The following is a 17357-nucleotide window of genomic DNA, read 5'->3' as shown; positions in this document are numbered from 1 at the left end:
ATACTGTGAAAAGCTATATGAGTGCCTTTGTGGAAAAATCCAGAATTGTGAAGTGTTTCTTTAGATAAAATTAATGTTATCAAATTCTGTGTGCATTTAATCTGCTATAAACTCGTACACATGTGTTTGCTTAAATTACTTTCTTTAAGAACTATTCTCCACTTATGCTAATAAATCTTTATTCTAGTAATACCTACCTATCACTCAAACGATATACCTGTAAATTCAAAATTAATATGCCCAATTCAAAAAAACATCACCATTCAAAATCGGCTTCCATGAAAATATATCCTTTCGTTGCCACACGGAGAAAACATATTTAAAATCAAATCAATGCATTGCGTTTACATTCGGGCATCCTGACTTTGTTACGACCTTGGAACATTAAGAATTTATATTTAAAAATATATATATATTACATCTGTAAAAAATTCATAGTTCGAAAGAATTTAACTGTCATATAGATTCACCGTACTTTTCTATTCTTTTTCCGTGTCCTAGTTTTAGTAATATGCGGCGTGTTGTTATTGTTACCCCCAGCAACACTAATGCCATCATCATCGTCTTCTTCTGATTCAGCTTTAAACTGCCATGACTTTAATTGGCTCACATAAGCTGTCGTACTAAAGAAACGTCCTTTCACCTTCTCTTCTAATTGAGTCACTTAGGTATCACTTGGTAAAACTTCTGTAACTACCAAAGGTCCTCGATACTTTTGTTGTGTTTTGGTTGATTCTCCAGTTGATTTAGGTACTCTTCTCATAACTACCATCTCTCCTTCTTCGAATGTTAAAAAATTGCTTCTCTTCTTGTCAGAATTTGCTTTCATTTTATCTTCATATCTACAATTCTCTCTCTAGCTTCATTCTATAAGATTACTGGATTCTCCCATTCACTTGCATCTTCATCTATAATCATCTTCATCAATCCAACATTGAATTTTAGTGAATAACCATGAAGCATTTCAAAAGGAGTTTTATTTGTAGTCTTATTTATGAATATTCTATAAATTTCTTTCGTATTTCTTAAGCTTTTTGTCCCTGTCCCTATGATTCAGATTTTCCATACTCGTTTTAATCATAGCCAAAATTATTCAATTTGCTTTGCCACCATTCCATTAACACTTGGATGTTGGGTTGAACTGAGCGTATGACCGATTCATTATTTTGAGAGTATTCCCGCAATTCCTTCAGTGTGAAACAAGTTCCTCTATCACTGATAATTTTTTCTGGTAACCCGAAATCATCTACAAAACTCTTTAATGCACCTAACATATACTTGGCTGTAGTACTTTTCATAGGATATAAGTGTGTAAATCTTGTAAAATTATCAATTATTGTAAATAATTCTGTATTTCCTCTTGAACTTTTTATGAATGCTCCTAGAATGATCTACATGTATGACTGCAAAAGGTGTTCTACCAGGTCTTATTGGATCCAGTACTCCTTGTTTCTTACCATTCGGCACTTTATTTACTAGGCATTCGAAACACATCGAAATGCGATGCATAACATATCGTTTTATTCCTTTAAATAAGTATGACTACTTGATTTTGGCAACAGTTCTATCTGCTGAAATATGTCCCAAAAGATCATGAAATTTTACTACAATACCTTTTCTCATCGACTTAGGTATGACATATAACAATTTCTCCTTTTCCTGATCTTTTACTTTACGAAACAATCGATTATTCTTCAAGACGTAATTTTCAGTTACATATTTCTTAGCATTCGTTCTATCATTTATCTTTTCCTATAAAATGTCTATTAATTTGCGGAATTCTGGATCTGAACGCTGAATCATAAGAATTTGTTCCTCTCTTGTTAGCATTAAAAAAACTTCCAAGTTGATTTCAATTATAAAGTCTAAAGTTTCTTCTGTCTGATCAACTGGCAATTGGCTCAATGCATCTACGTGACTCATTTTTTTACATTGTCTGTGCTTTTTTTTCAAGACTGTATTCCTGGATCAGATTACTCCACCTTGCTATCTAAGGATTTGAAGTTTTCTTTGCGTTTAAATAAACTAAAGCTTGGCAGTCTGTAATTACCGTAAATTGGATTCCGATTAAAAATTGCCAAAGTCGTGGCATTAATTCTAATTTGCTTGAATATTCTTTTCTGTTTTTGTTGTTCCTTTACTTACACAATAAACTAAATGCCACTTTTCATCTTCACATTTTTGCAACAGCATTCCTGCCAGTCCTTTGCTGCTCGCGTCTGTGTGCACTTCAGTCTCTGCTTCCAGTTTATACAAAGTTAGTACTGGTTCATTAGTTAAATGGCCTTTTAAAGTACTGCATGCTTCTTGCTGATCTTCATTCCAATGAAATGTTTCATCCTTCCTTGTCAGTCTTGTTAACGGCTCAGCTTTCTCTGCATATTTTGGTACAAAGTTCTAAAGAAACTTGTAAGACCTAAAAATTGTTTAACTTCATGTTTATTGGTTGGTCTAGGAAAGTTTAACATGGCTAGTACTTTTCTTGTTCCAGGTTGCATCATCTTTTCCAAATTCGCATTTTGTCAGTTTCAAGGTCAGCATTGCCTCAATCTATCACACCCTTTATAAGTTTTTCCATCATTTCTTCCCAAGATTTATCCGGAATTAATTTGTCGTCCAAATAACACAATACTTCTTTAGCAATGGATCTAACACTTGATTCATAAGTCTGAAATTTTGCAGGAGCATTAGCTAACCCAAAGATCATACGTTCAAATTGACCAGTATTATCTGGAGTGATGAAAGCTGTTTTTCAGTTCCGCTTCTTCAGTTAAAGGAATCGCTAAATATCCACAAGCTAAATCCAATGTAGTGAAGATTTTACACTCACTAAGACAGTCATGAAGCTCATCTATCCTAGGGAGTGGAAATTTACCTTTAACCCTTTCGCGCCGACTGTCACGTATACATGCCAGCAACGAACACACTTATCTACCGGCTGACACGCAGGCGTGCCAGAGCATTGTTGCATTTTCTACCAACTGTCACATATTTGTGACAGTACCTTGGAACGTTTTTCAAACTATAATTTCTGCCACAAGATGGCACTGTATGTCCATATGGTTTCAGATACATGTACATTAGACCTTCTACTCGAAATGAGAGAAGCATGACTCACATACACGTGTTTTTGATTATATAAACAAACGGGGAACTAAATGTTTCCGAATGGCGTGATTTATGATGTCTCTTTAAATCGCACTTTATTCGCACGTGGTAGTTGTTTATTGTAAGTAGAAGTTTTATATGTGCTAAAGCGTTGAGTATTTCCGCTTACAGTTCAGTTTTTAGAAGATAATTAGATCTTGTTAGACGTGAATTCTTTCTGTTTTTACCATTTCAATGCCGAAGCGTCGAAAATGTTTAACAGAGCATGAAATAGCAGAAATGATGCAAAATATTTCAGATATTGATTCTGAAAGATTAACTGAAAGACATTTTCCAAAACTTTGTTCAGAAGAGACCGATAAGAAAATGAGACGACGATGCTTCGTTTGTTCTCATTCCCGGAAAAATCCTCCAAAACGGCAAATGAGTTGTTACAAGTTCAACTGTGTAACGTAGGACTGTGTGTAGATCCCTGTTTTAAAATTTTTCATACGAAAAGAGAATTTTAAGTAATATATTTAGTTTTCAGATGTATAATGTTAAAAGTCATAAAATGGTGAGTAATTAAAATAAAATGTGTAAAATATGCATTTAAATAAGAAATAAGGTAATTAAAGTATACATATAAAAATACCTATAAAGCATAAGCCGTTTAAATACTCTATAGAGTTGATACTTCGGAAATTTCATGGATTTAGGCTTAGTAGCAAAAAAGCCCCGGCCCTGGAGAGACGCTTGCGGAAGACACTGCCGGCCTCCGCGATAAGCGCGTTTTCGCTACCCGGCTCGAAGGTGTTAACAGTTTGCGAATTCAACTTTCAATAATCTACAACTAATCATAGTTCACCTGTCTTTGGACTAGCATACGGAGATCTTTTTTCAGTAATAATTCCATATTTCTTCCATTCATTTATTATCTTCTTTATAGAAGCACGCCCTTCGGCATTGGTTTTATAAAACTTCATGCAAATAGGCTCACAAGTTCATACACCCTAATTCCTTCATATTTAATGCAAAACAATCTCGGTATTCACTTATCAAATTTTAAACTTCCTGTTTTCTTTTTGGCATAATATCGTTATTAACTTTAATTTCTTCTAAAGTAATCGGTCTCTTAAACTTCTTAATTTCATTTATTATCATTATTTGAATTTCCAGTTATCTGATCTGGATTTGATTCAACTAATTCTGCTACTTCCACTCTACCGATACATGGATTCTCTTTCAAAATTAATTTTCGATCGTTGCAGTTAGTGACTGGTATCACTGTTTCTCGCTGTATTACTTCCAATAATGAGCCCAACTCATCTTCCGACCCACTTATTAAAAAAACATAACCATTATTTATTTTATCAGTTTTAACTGACGAAATTAACCATATTACTTTCGATTTCAGTTTCTAGTTTAATTCGCGGAGTGCTGATGTCATTATGCAACTCTAAAAATGGACAATTATTAGCATAGCGTATGTGCATGGTATTAGCTATCTTGGCATATGCAACACGTGGTAAATCAATCCATGTTCAACCAACTAATAAGTTGCATGGTTACATTTCATCTCCTAAAATTAGAACTGTTATTTCCTTTCCTTTCACATTATCAATCTCTAAATTAACAGTTACTTTTCCCAATGTTCTAGCGGCTGGTTTACTCTCGTTCCTAAAGCCAAACAATTCTCCACAACAGGTTTTATAGTAAGATTCAGTTTCCTAACCACAGACTGTTTCAATAAACACGGACTAGAACCTGTACCTATAATTGCAGTAATTTCTTCATTATTGATGCGAGCATACTTTAAATATACAGTTGGTGAAACACCTGAATTCTGGTTCACAGATAAATTAGTTTTAGCATTTGTCAAGTCTGAACTCTTAAATGTACACTTTTTAAAAGTATCATCTTTTCATTACGTTTCCTGCAAATTTCTTTTGTAGGTTGAGTACAATCCGTCGCTATATGTCCATAAACATTACAATTGAAGCCTTTTGGCTCACTCTTTTCATTGCGGATGCCAGATTTATATTCCCTTTTCCTTTCGTCTATTTTATAAAATTTATCTCTCAGATTGTATTTATTATCAAAACTGTTTTTAAAACCCACTTCGAAATTACCATCTGTCTGTATAGAATCGTTAACATTTCTGGGTCTCGAATACTGATTATAGGATCCTTCATAAATTTAGAACCAAATTTAGGCTTAGAATTATGCCTAAAAGTTTTATTTTCTACTTTAAGTGCTTTTATTCCTGCCCGAATATTTTCATATTCATCTAGTTTTTCAGCCAACTCTTCAGAATTAATGAATTTAGACCAATCATCAATGAAAGGGTCTCAAATAGCAGCGGGAACCCTTTTCTTTAATTGATCCATAATAATAAGTTGTTTTAAAGAGTCAAAATCTGTTACATTTAATCCAGCAAGCTACTCTTCAAAATAATTTTTTAATTCAAACATGAAGTCTTTCCACGTATTACACAACGTCTTAATATGATCAACGAACTTTTGCCGAAACTGTTCAGGGCTTAAATTTTCTCAGTAGCAGTTGCTTAATGTGTTTATAGTCGTTAGTTTTAACTTCCGATTCACGGGCAAGTAATTGAGTTATTTCATAGGGCAATAGACCCAACAGCTGAGAAAGCCAGTTTTGTTCTTCTAACCCAATACGTCGTGCCTGTCTCTCAAATAAAACTAAATAAAAACTTATATCACTTTCATTCATATCATACTTATGCATTAATTTACTCATCACAAATATTACTTTTACTAACATTAGGAGGGACAGAATCATTTACATCACTACTTCCAATTTTCGCTTTTATTTTTGATTTTTCAAGTTCAAATGTTCTTTGCTTATCTTTTTCTAAAAGTTCCATCTTTTCCTTTTTGAGTTCAAATGTTCTTTGCTTATCTCTTTCTAAAATTTCTAACTTTTCCCTGTCTAAACGATCATTTATAATTCTATCTAGCATTTGTTTAGTAAAGTCTTTGTTACAGTTCTTACCATTCAAAATCATATCCCTTAAGCCTACAATTTTAATATCAGAAGGGACATCTACATCAAGTTCCAAGGCAAGTTCTTTTAAGTTGCATTTATTGACCCTTACCAAATAAGCCATCTTAGACTTCAATTTTCAAATACTAATACAATAATTATACTTAAGTTCTTTCCAGTTAATACTTAGACATAACATAAACAGTTTATAAATGCAAGTACCTTTCTACCTTCAGTTTTGGTGAACTTCCGCATTCAGTTTAGGCTTAACGTACATTTCGGCAATATGTTGTTAAATCCTAGGTAATAATTCTAATTAATCCCACTTCTGAAATATTAGCTTAACTTATTTTAAGAAATATTCTCCACTTATGCTAATAAATCTTTATTCTCGCTGTTCCATTCTTGCCACTAGATGGCGAGAATTCTTACTTTCTTTTTCCCTAATTGAGATCTGGGAACGAGATTAGATGCAAACCGCTTGCGGGAGTGTAAAACGAACTTCGTTTTTGAAACTTATGATGTTAACAACTAAAATGTACTGTTATTGAAATAATCATCATTTACCATGTAAATACTGTAAAATATAAAGATGTGCGAAAATAAATAGTCATTAAAACTACATTGAGGTTATGATTGAATCGAATACACTACCAAAATAGCTCTCTCAAATAGAACTTTGGATTAGAAATAACATTTTTAGTGGTGCCTTAACCAAGGGACTTTTGGATTAGAATTTCGAAGATTAGCAGATGGATTACCTGTAAACAGGTAAGCAATTCCTTTTTCTTTGAAAATTTGAAAAAAAAAAAAAAAAAAAAACTGAGTTTCAATATTGTGATTAGTCAATTTTAAACATGGAAGCTTTAGACAAACTGAAGCAGAAACGCATGAATGAACGCAGTAGTGTTACGAAATTAATTACAAAAAATAGAATCTTTGTTGTCAGAAAATATCGAAAACACAAACATTGAAAAATTACAGGTGATGAATGAAACTATTCTTGAAAGAGAAAACACGTTAAAAATGTTGAATTGACAAATCAAAACTCAGTTAAAAGATGCTAAAGAATTTGGAAAAGATATTTCTGCAAGTGATAAATACAATGAACAAATTATGTCTGCAAAGTTTAGAATTAAAATAAGATTGAATATAAGTAATGAAAATTTGTCTGTGAAAAATGCATCAGATGCAAATTCTTTGAACACATCTGTTTCTGAAATAAATGTATCGTCATCAGCTATGAAATTACCAAAAATTACCAGTTAAATATTCCAAAATCAGGAGATGCAGGAAAATGGTTAGAATTTTTTAACAGTTTTCAAGCTGCGATTGATTCGAATAAAGCTTTAACTAAGATTGAAAAATTAACATATCTGAAATCATTATTGATAGGGCAAGCATATAACCCTTTCAGGATGGGCGTCCCATATACGCATTACCTAAGAACGTCTCTTACAGCCGGGCGTCTCATCCACGCATCAGTAAAGATCGCATTTTAAGGACGGGTGATGCGTATACGCATTTTAAGGCGGAACGTTTTTCTGAAGGCCACTAGATGGCATCCTGTGTCCATTACTTTTGAAATGAACACAGTTTTAGGTTCCTGACCTTGAGTTTGATATATTCTGTTTGACTTCGGCATTTTACTCATCAGCTGTTCAAGGGTGGGGGGCAGAGGGAAAGCATAAACAGAGGTAGGCTCTTTAAATCGCTGCATGCTGATGAAAACATTCTCATATCTGATTTATATCAAATTCCTTTTTTTATTCTACTTTTTCCTCTACTATGTACGGTCTTTTAGGGTTACTGTGCGGAGTTTTTTTCCGTTTTGCATTGCCTTCAGATATATTTCCGTTCCTTCTTTTTTTTATTTAGGAAAGCCCTCCCCGCCAGTCTATTATGGCGGGAAGGCGCTATTTATCAGAGGAATAATAGCCTTGTATGGTTAGTGAACCATTTACTAACGCAAATGAGAGTACTGATTCATTTTCTAAAGAGTTAAAAAGTGATACTTTTTCTAAGAGTTACAAAGTGATACTTCTCTGTGCTTCGAGATTTACCACACTCGTTTTTATTTAAAATTTTGTTACTTCTTACTGTAAATAGTCTTTATTGTGTTCTTTTTATTAATTTTAAATTTTATTGATGGATTTTATCAATTAAAAATTTGGAATAATTAGAATAGCGCTTCCGAAAATTATTTTAGAAGATAAGCAATTTTTAAGTATAATTTCATGTAAAATAATGAAAACAAATGTTTTAAGGGCTAAATTTAACATATATAAGAGCTCAAGTAATAATCTAAAATGATACCAAAAATTACCTTGCTAGAAGCAAAACTTTTGTTTTTCTGATTTTTGTTATAAAATTAGGCTTAGCGATGCAAAACCTCCGTCCTGTACGGTGACTGCCTTCGATTCTCTCCCGTCCCGCACAAGCGTCTTAAACAAAGGTGCGCCGTCGCGAAAAGGTTAATGTTGTTGAAGGATTTTAGTTAACTGAACACAATTACAATTCGTGCTTAGAAATTTTAAAAGAACGCTTTGGAAAACCAGAGAAAATTATAAAATCACATATGAATAATCTTTTGGACATAGAACCAGTTAAAAATTCTTCTAACTTTAATGCACTAAGAAGATTACACGATGCTTGTAAAATAAACATTCGAAGCTTATGTTATTTAGGAGTAACTTCAGGTTCGTATGGACACTTGTTAAATCCGATATTATTGAAATTATGGCCTCATGATTTGATACTCGAATATCACCGAAAGCGTGATCCAAAAGAGGAATCTGATGTTACAGGTTTAATTGCTTTTTTGAAAAACGAAATTGAATGCTGCGAACAAACGTACACAGTTAACAAACCGGAACTGAAACTCGTTCCATTGAACGGAAAGAATAAACACTTCGACAAACACAAAAGTAATTATAAATACACAAACAATAAGTTTAACTCTTAGGTTAACCCCTCGTCGGCAGCAGAATTATTAGCTCCCGTAAAAGAAGAAAATGGTATTTTTTTGCAAAAATAACACACATAATAGTGAAAAGTGTAATATGAGTGTAAACGAAAAACGAAATGTGCTAAGAATGCAAGCTAGATGTTATATTTGTCTGGCTCAAGGTCATAGATTTTCAGACAGCTCCGAGAAAGCTTCTTGTGTATACTACCACAAAAAAGATAATGCAACCCTTTGTTACAAAAATGAGAAAAAACCCGAAGCATTGCAATCAAGGGGTGTAGAAAATTCAGCGTGCAATCTCATTAGCATCGGTAGGAATAAAATATTTTTACAGACGGCGACAGCAGAACTTAAAAGTAGGTCACGCAATAAATTAGTTCGTTGTTTATTTGACAGCGCCAGTCAATGCTCATATATTGAGAAACGTCTGTCTAAACAAACAATTGGGATTAAAAGTCGTGGGAAGAGAAGAAATAATGATTCGTACTTTCGGATCTCAAGTGCCTACCAAACAGAACTGCATGCGAGAAGTAAAAATAAAAAAAAAAATTTTGATAACCAGGAATTAAATTATTCAGGTTTCAGAGACTGATGAAATATCAAGTGATGAGCTAGACTATCCTCCAGAAAGCATTAAGGAGTTGTTAAAAGATAGGGGAATAATTTTAGCGGATGTTGATTACGAATCTTTAGATAACAACAATGTATCTTTACTCATTGGAGCTGATAGTTATAGGAAACTAGTAAAAGACAAAATTGAATGTTTGAACTCAACATTAGTTATAATGGAAACCAAAATGGGTTGGATTTTAATGGGAAAACTGTTTGATCATATCGATGATAAGGAAAATGTGACTGATGCCGTTGCAGTGACATTTTTATTAATTCACACATCGAAGATTGAAAATTTGTGGAAATTAGATTTATTGGAGATTCAAGACCCTGTTGAAACAAAATATAGAAAAGAAATGGAAATTGCCGCATTGAATCATTTTAACGAAACTGTTACTTTTAAAGAGGGAAGATATGAGGTTCAGTTGCCTTGGATGATAGAACAGGACTGTTTACGTCAAAATTTCGATATTGCTAGACAGCATTTAAACAGTACAACACACCGGTTGATACTAAAAGGAAAATTCGAGGATTACGAAAATGATTTCACAAATTGCTTAAATGAAGGAATTATAGAGGAAGTCCCTGAACACGAAATGAATAATCAGTGTCACTATTTACTACATAAAGGGGTATTCAAAGAAACTTCGACCACGAAATTGCAACTGGTATTTGATGCTTCCTGTACAGACAAAAATTCACGCTCATTTAATGATTGCCTAGAAAAGGGTTCAAATTTGCTGGAACAAATTATTCCTATAATTTTAAGATTTCGCAAGAATAGAATAGGAGTTGTTTGAGACATAAGAAAGGCATTTTTGCAAATGTCAGTGAATAAGAGTGATTGAGATTTCTTACGATTTTTATGGTGACAAAAATTAGACTTTGACAAGAAAGTACTTACAGTTTTTAGACATAAATGCGTTGTTTTCGGATTGAATTGCAGTCCCTTTTTACTGGCTGCTGTATTAAGCCATCACATTGATCTAAATTTGTCTAAATATCCTGAAACAGTGGAAAATTTAAAAGAATCATTCTACGTAGATAATTGCATCACATCTGTTCCTGATGAAAAAACACGCGATTCATTGAGGAATCAAAATAAATATTAGATTCTGCGTCATTCGATTTGAGAGAGTGGAAGTGCACTTCCCTTTTGAAATCTGAAGACAGTATAGAACCTCTGTTGGGAATTTTGTAGGATAAGGAAGATGATAGCCTTTTCTGTGAGGTGAAGACTGCTTCTGACAAACCAGTGAATTTTACCATAAGAAATATATTGTCTGCGGTACATCGCATTTTCGACCCCATGGGTTTTCACTGCCCGATAACGCTAACACCTAAACTACTCATACAAAAGACATGGTTGTTAAAAATTGGTTGGGATACAAATATACCCGAAGACTTAGGAAAAGAGTTCTATTCGTGGATTGATGATCTGTCACTTTTATCCAGTGTTAGACTGGCCAAGGGCTTTAAATGGAAATGAAAGTCTTAGTCTTCATACATTCTGTGACGCAAGTAAACAAGCCTATTGACGCGTGATTTATTTAAGAAAAGAAAAAAGTGAAAATGTATCAGTGTATTTTCTAGCTAAAAGTAGAGTGAGTCCATTAAGAAAAATGACCGTAAATCATCTAAATTATTGGCCTGCTGTATAGGAGTCAGACTCGCAGCTCTTGCTTTACAAACACTCAAATTAGACAACATTCCAAGGAACTATTGGAGAGATTCAAGTACTGCTCTTTCTTGGATCCAAAGAGATTACCATTGGGTGCCATTTGTCACAAATACAGTAAAAGAGATATGAAAATTGTCATCGGAATCTGAATGGCATCACATTCCAGAAAATTCGAATCCAGCAGATATACCATCATGAGGGTGTTCGATTAAGAGTTTTGTGTAATCTCGCTGGTAGCAAGGGCCAGAATAGCTTATGAAGAACGATGAAGAGTGGCCAACTAGTGAAGTGATTTCTAACGAAGAAGAAATTATGAAAGAAAAGCGAAAGAAAATTATTTTGACTTTGGCTAATATCACTGCTGAAAAATGGTATCTAATTTACTTTTCAAGTTACTTTAAAATTGTGAGAATGATTTCTTGGATTCTAAGATTCATAAATAATTGTAGACATGGAGGAAGAAATTATGACGAAACCCTGAATGTTGAAGAATTAGACATTGCTGAGAGGAAATTATTGAAGATAGTTCAACAAGACACATTCTCTAAAGAAGAACAGTTGAAGGGACATTTTACTTTCAGAGATGAAGAAGGGATTATAAGATTGAAAATGAAGATTTTGAGAAGACATGATGATGAAAATTTCCGGTGCCCCATTATACTTCCATCCAAACATGAATTAGTAGAAAGAATGATACAAGACTACCATTTACAACTTTTACATGCCGGTACTCAAGTTCTTTTGACTAATATTCGTCAAAAATTTTGGATAATAAGAGGAAGAAAAACAATACAAAGAGTCATATCGAAGCGCGTTTGGTGCAAGAGACACTCGAAGAAAGCTCTGGATACAGTGCCTTGTCCTCTCCCAGAAGATCGAGTCAGAGATGCTTATGCATTTAAGGTCACAGGTGTTGATGAAGCAGGACTACTTTATTTAAAAGAAAATAGAAAAGCTTGGATCTTGCTTTTTATCTGTGGAGTTTATCATGTAGTTCATTTAGAATTAATTGAAAGCTTATCAACTAATGGATTCTTCCTCATATTTCGAAGATTCATAGCATGAAGAGGATGGCCTAGAGTAGTATACAGCAACAATGGCACAAATTTTGTAGGGGCAAGGAATTACTCCAATCTATTGACTGGAACCAAACAATGAAAGTTTAATGGAAGTTAAATCCACCAACCACAGCATGGTGGGGCAGCTGGTGGGAGAGACTGGTTCAGATGATCAAGAAATTATTGAGAAGAGTCCTGGGAAAAGCATTACTTTCATATGAAAAAATGTTAACTATTTTACGTAATGCAGAAGCAAATATCCACTCCAGACCATTAACATACGAGTCAGAAGATTCCACTGATTTATGTGCACTCACTCCATCTATGTTTATTCAGGATGTGCAAACTGTAGATGTTCCGGATCTGGACAGTTTGGATAAAATCAACTTATAAAAAAGATGGCGGTACCACCAAAAATTACATGTAGAATTTCGCAAAAGATTTAGATATGAATATCTTGGACTGTTAGTACATCGACCAAAGATCGTACCTTCACAAACCATCAAGAGAGGGGATTTAGTGTTTGTAGAGGACGACAGAAGGAAAAGAACAGACTGGCCTATAGGTCGCATTGTAGAAACGTATCCTGGGAAGGGCAATGAAGTACGTGTTGTCAAAGTGAAAACTGCTATGGGTGAACTATTATGACCTGTGAAATGTATTTATCCTCTACAACTTGATAGACCTAACTTGTCTAGTGACTTGACCATAAACAGAAAAAACTCTGTCGGTGAATGTGACAGTGATATGAACTATCAAACTAAATATGGACGTAAAACTGTAAAACCTGTTACGTATTTTTAAATTGTTATATTAAATTTTGTTTCTTTTCAGTATCATAGAAGTTTAATTGTCCTAGTTAAAGTAAATTGAAACATGTTATCTGGATATGGTAAGGAAATGTTTAGATGTGTAATAGTCCTTTGTAAGTATCAATTTTTAGAGCATTAGTTAATTTTCATATTGGTGAACTTTTGTTTAATTATTGATAAATTTTGTTTTGATTTTCCCATGTAAAATCAAAAGGTGGGACGACGTTCCATTCTTGCCACTAGATGGCAAGCATTCTTCTTTTCTTTTTTCCTAATTGAGACCTGGGAACGAGATTAGATTTGAACCGCTCACTGGAGCGTTAAGACAAACTTCGATTTCGAAACTTATGACGTTAACAACTAAAATGTACTGTTATTGAAATAATCATCATTTACCATGTAAATACTGTAAAATATAAAGATGTGTGAAAATAAACAGTCATTAAAACTACATTGAGGTTATGATTGAATCGAATACACTGCCGAAATAGCTCTCCCAAACAGCACTTTGGATTAGAAATAGCACTCGCATTACTTACATATCACTGAGATGATACAACTGAAAATTCAAAATTACTATGCGCACTTCAAAAAAACATAACCGTTCAAAATCAGCTTCTATGAATACATATCCTTTCACTGCCACACAGAGAGAACATATTTAAAATCAATTCAATGGGTTGCATTTACACGTGCAACAATATTTTTCTATCTGACCTAAACAATCAATGAAGCCTTAAGTCATATTTTCTTGGAGTGATATGCTGCTAACACTGATTTTCTTTTTTTGGCATAACAGTTAACAAAAGCTGTAATATGATTTTAAATCCAGAAAATACCACTACTGATGGTAAAGAAAATGACAAAGAGGTTGCAGAGAATAAAAAATTCCGAATAACAGTTTATAATGAGAATTCTCAATATGGCAATTAGACGACTTGAACAACGGAACTTATTAAGACATAGTAATTGAACAAGAAACTATGTCTGTCTACAAAAATATAAAAAAGTAGCACACACAAAAAAAGGAAAACTTAAAAAAACTTACACTAAAAGAAATATTTAGTAAAAATATAAATATTAGCTTTTTTTTTTTTTTTGGAAATTTTTTATTCTCTTTGAGTCATAAATGTTTCATTATTCATCCAAAATCACCAAAGACACAACAATTCCGGATTTCGAACTTTGTACTGTATTTCCTTAACATAATTCAAAATCAGTTTGTTATTAGTTATACAGGAATATATAAAAAGAAATACATGAAAAATTTTCCAACTTTTTTGCTTATACAAAACTTTGTTTAAAACATTTTATAAAACATTATTTTTATTTAAATTGCAATAGATTGTAACACCAGTTTAGTACATTATACATAAAGTATGTACATTGCACAAAAAAAAAGGGGGTGACATTTCTATTTCTCCCATTCTACTTGGCCGACTGGTGAAATTCAACTTGCCTTTTTCATGTCTTGAAAGCGTGACTTAGGATATGTAAGATTTATATACAGCATTGCATACATATTTTGACACAAAATTGGACTTTTTCTGAAGTGACATGCCAATTTTTTTCGATATTTTGATTCTACAACTCAAATTATGTCTAAACACTGAATTTTGTAAAATTTGGAGCGAAATTTAAGTAGAAATTCAAAAATTTATTTCGGCATTCCCCCCCCCCCAGTTTGCGCCAAGAATAATTCACTTGGTGAACTTCTTAATGTCAACCTATTTTTCTTTTTCTTTTTACATTGTGCACGAGAGGAAAAAAAACATCACTTCGTTCCTAGTTTCAAATAATTTCACCAAAGTTCCTAAAGACATTTGGTGTTATTATTACAGCGAGACACTTAAGGAGAGACAGTCTTTTAGTAAATCAATGAGATATATATTCAAGTGATGCTTCCAGTTCAGATTGCTAAGCAAAACTCCAAGATAAGTGAACTTGTCAGATGTATTTAAACGATGATTTTAAGAAGTAAATAACAGGTTCAGATTCTCTATATGCAACAGAGAAGACCTGGACAGCAGCTTCATCAAGATTAACAATCATGTTATTAATGTTACATAAATTTTTTATTATTCTAAGAGCAGCACCAAGTCTTCTCAATTACAATCTTTGCACTCTTCTTTTGCAACTATAGCCAAAATACCAGAACAACCACAAATAAGAGACAACGAATTAACCAAATTCAGAACAACAATTAAATCATTTATATATATGTCGAAAAGGATGCCGCTTAGTACAAATCCCTTAGGGAGACCAATCTGCAGGAGAAAATTCCTAGATACTTTATTTCCAATATGGACTCTACAGAAACGTTAACCAATAAAACAGCGAATTCAATTTAATAGCTTGTTTCCACTACCAAGATCAATAAACTTAAGAAATAACTTCTCCTTTTCCAACCTATCATATAATGGTTTAAAATCAACATAAACAGCAATCAAGACATTTCGGTCATAGAGAGTATCCTTCATGACTTAAGCAAAATGGGCAACCTGTAAATCTGTCAATCGACCTCTATGAAATGCAGCCTGTTTGTATCTTAGTAAATAAAAATGCTCCAGATACCAATTCAGCCCATTATTCACTTTGTAATAATTAATTACATATGAGTTAGTTACCTACAAAGCAGGACTGTGTGCAAAATCTGCTTAACTTGACCATATAGAAGAAACTACTTAAAGAAGAGTTTTCTAAACCAATATCACCACCGTTTAAGTTCAGCATTTCACACAGTGGTGCTGGAAACCATTATGCATATAAAGAGAGATTCTGTATAAAGATGCTGCAATTTTGTTTTACTCCGCTTAATAACTATCAGACTAGCAATGTACTACTATCTTTATGAATAGTGTTTTCACTTTTATGAAGACTGCTGCTTTCAAGCCGAAAATTGGCCTTCATAAAGCCTACTGACACCTTTATGTCTGAACATTGTTATGAATATGTGTAACAAATACAGTAAAATATAACTGAGACTAGAACCTTTATGACTTAGAAGAGGAGATTCTGCTTCCTAATTTTTATATTTTCTCACCGAGTCCCAGCAGCTTTTCATTCCTTGTATACTGATTGCTTACAAACTTGTTGGTTTTCACTCATAGGTTTCCTTCTCATTAATAGCAGCTGTATTTTCTCCCTTAATTTATGTTGCTCAGTTTACATCTGTCTAAACTTCTGACTAATTATTTAGGAAATAACAAACAAAGTCAAGATTTGTTGTCACTTTAAGGATAGCAATAAATTCACTCAATATTTATAGTCACCTACTGTTGCCGAAAGGAATCATATTCACGGGCAACTATGATTCCATTTTGATGATCAAAATTTTCAAAGAACATAGTAATTCTGATTATTAAGAGCTATATTTATCACTAAATCTTCACACACAATATATTACATAAAATTTTCTTTGAAAGAGCATAACACAAAAATTATAAATAGTTACATTACTTATAAGAAAGCAAATAACATATAATCTAGATCACTGACTTCAAAATTATGGACACTATAATTTTGAAAACTTGACAACAATTACTCAAATTTAAAAAATTTTCAGAAATTCTGATTTTCCATGTTTAAATTTAAATAAACAAAAAAGAAAAAATAATATAACAAAATACATTTTCACTTACAGCTCCATCTTCATCTTCAGGTATTAGAGCTACAGTTGTTTCAGAGTCACTGGAAGCACCTTCCCATGGTTCTAACTCTCTCTCGATGATTTGACCATTATACTTACTTATGGCAGTATCGGTAAAATTATCTGAAATTAGATTAGAATAACATTGCATTTTAATAAACTAAAAATTTTTATGCACTTCTCTATGATTTGAATGAAATATTAGATATGGAAATTAAATCTCCGAATAAAATAAAGGAGAAAAAAGACATGGTGAAACACTATGCTCTTTTACATTTACTCAAAAAATATAAATAAATTTTTACTTCCATAATTTACATATATGTAATAATATTCACATAATTCAGATTTTGCAATAGAATTCTAAAATGTCTACCAAAAAATAAACTGATAAAAAGCCATACAAGAATCATTAACACATCTGTACCAGTGCAGATATATAAAGTTCATCAGAAACCACCTAAATTTAAGGAAAGAA

The 17357-nt window shown here is 32.9% G+C and overlaps 1 protein-coding gene across 4 annotated transcripts in view; it reads right to left on the bottom strand.

Annotated features, from left to right (window-relative positions):
- The window catches only part of LOC118197347 (uncharacterized), a 194964-nt gene that overhangs the window by 120009 nt on the left and 57598 nt on the right, over nucleotides 1–17357 (bottom strand). For all 4 annotated transcript variants that reach the window (XM_085813143.1, XM_035368846.1, XM_035368847.1 and 1 more), the window contains one exon: nucleotides 16872–17002. In XM_085813143.1, coding sequence (XP_085669269.1) covers nucleotides 16872–17002 — 131 coding nt within the window. The remainder of the gene's footprint in view (nucleotides 1–16871; nucleotides 17003–17357) is intronic.

The sequence above is a fragment of the Stegodyphus dumicola genome, chromosome 3, assembly GCF_044657685.1.
Source record: "Stegodyphus dumicola isolate Sdum_Otavi_A_Nest chromosome 3, ASM4465768v1".
Lineage (NCBI taxonomy): Eukaryota > Metazoa > Arthropoda > Arachnida > Araneae > Eresidae > Stegodyphus > Stegodyphus dumicola.
Note: the sequence above shows the minus strand (reverse complement) of the source record. Positions and strands in the feature narration are given on the sequence as shown.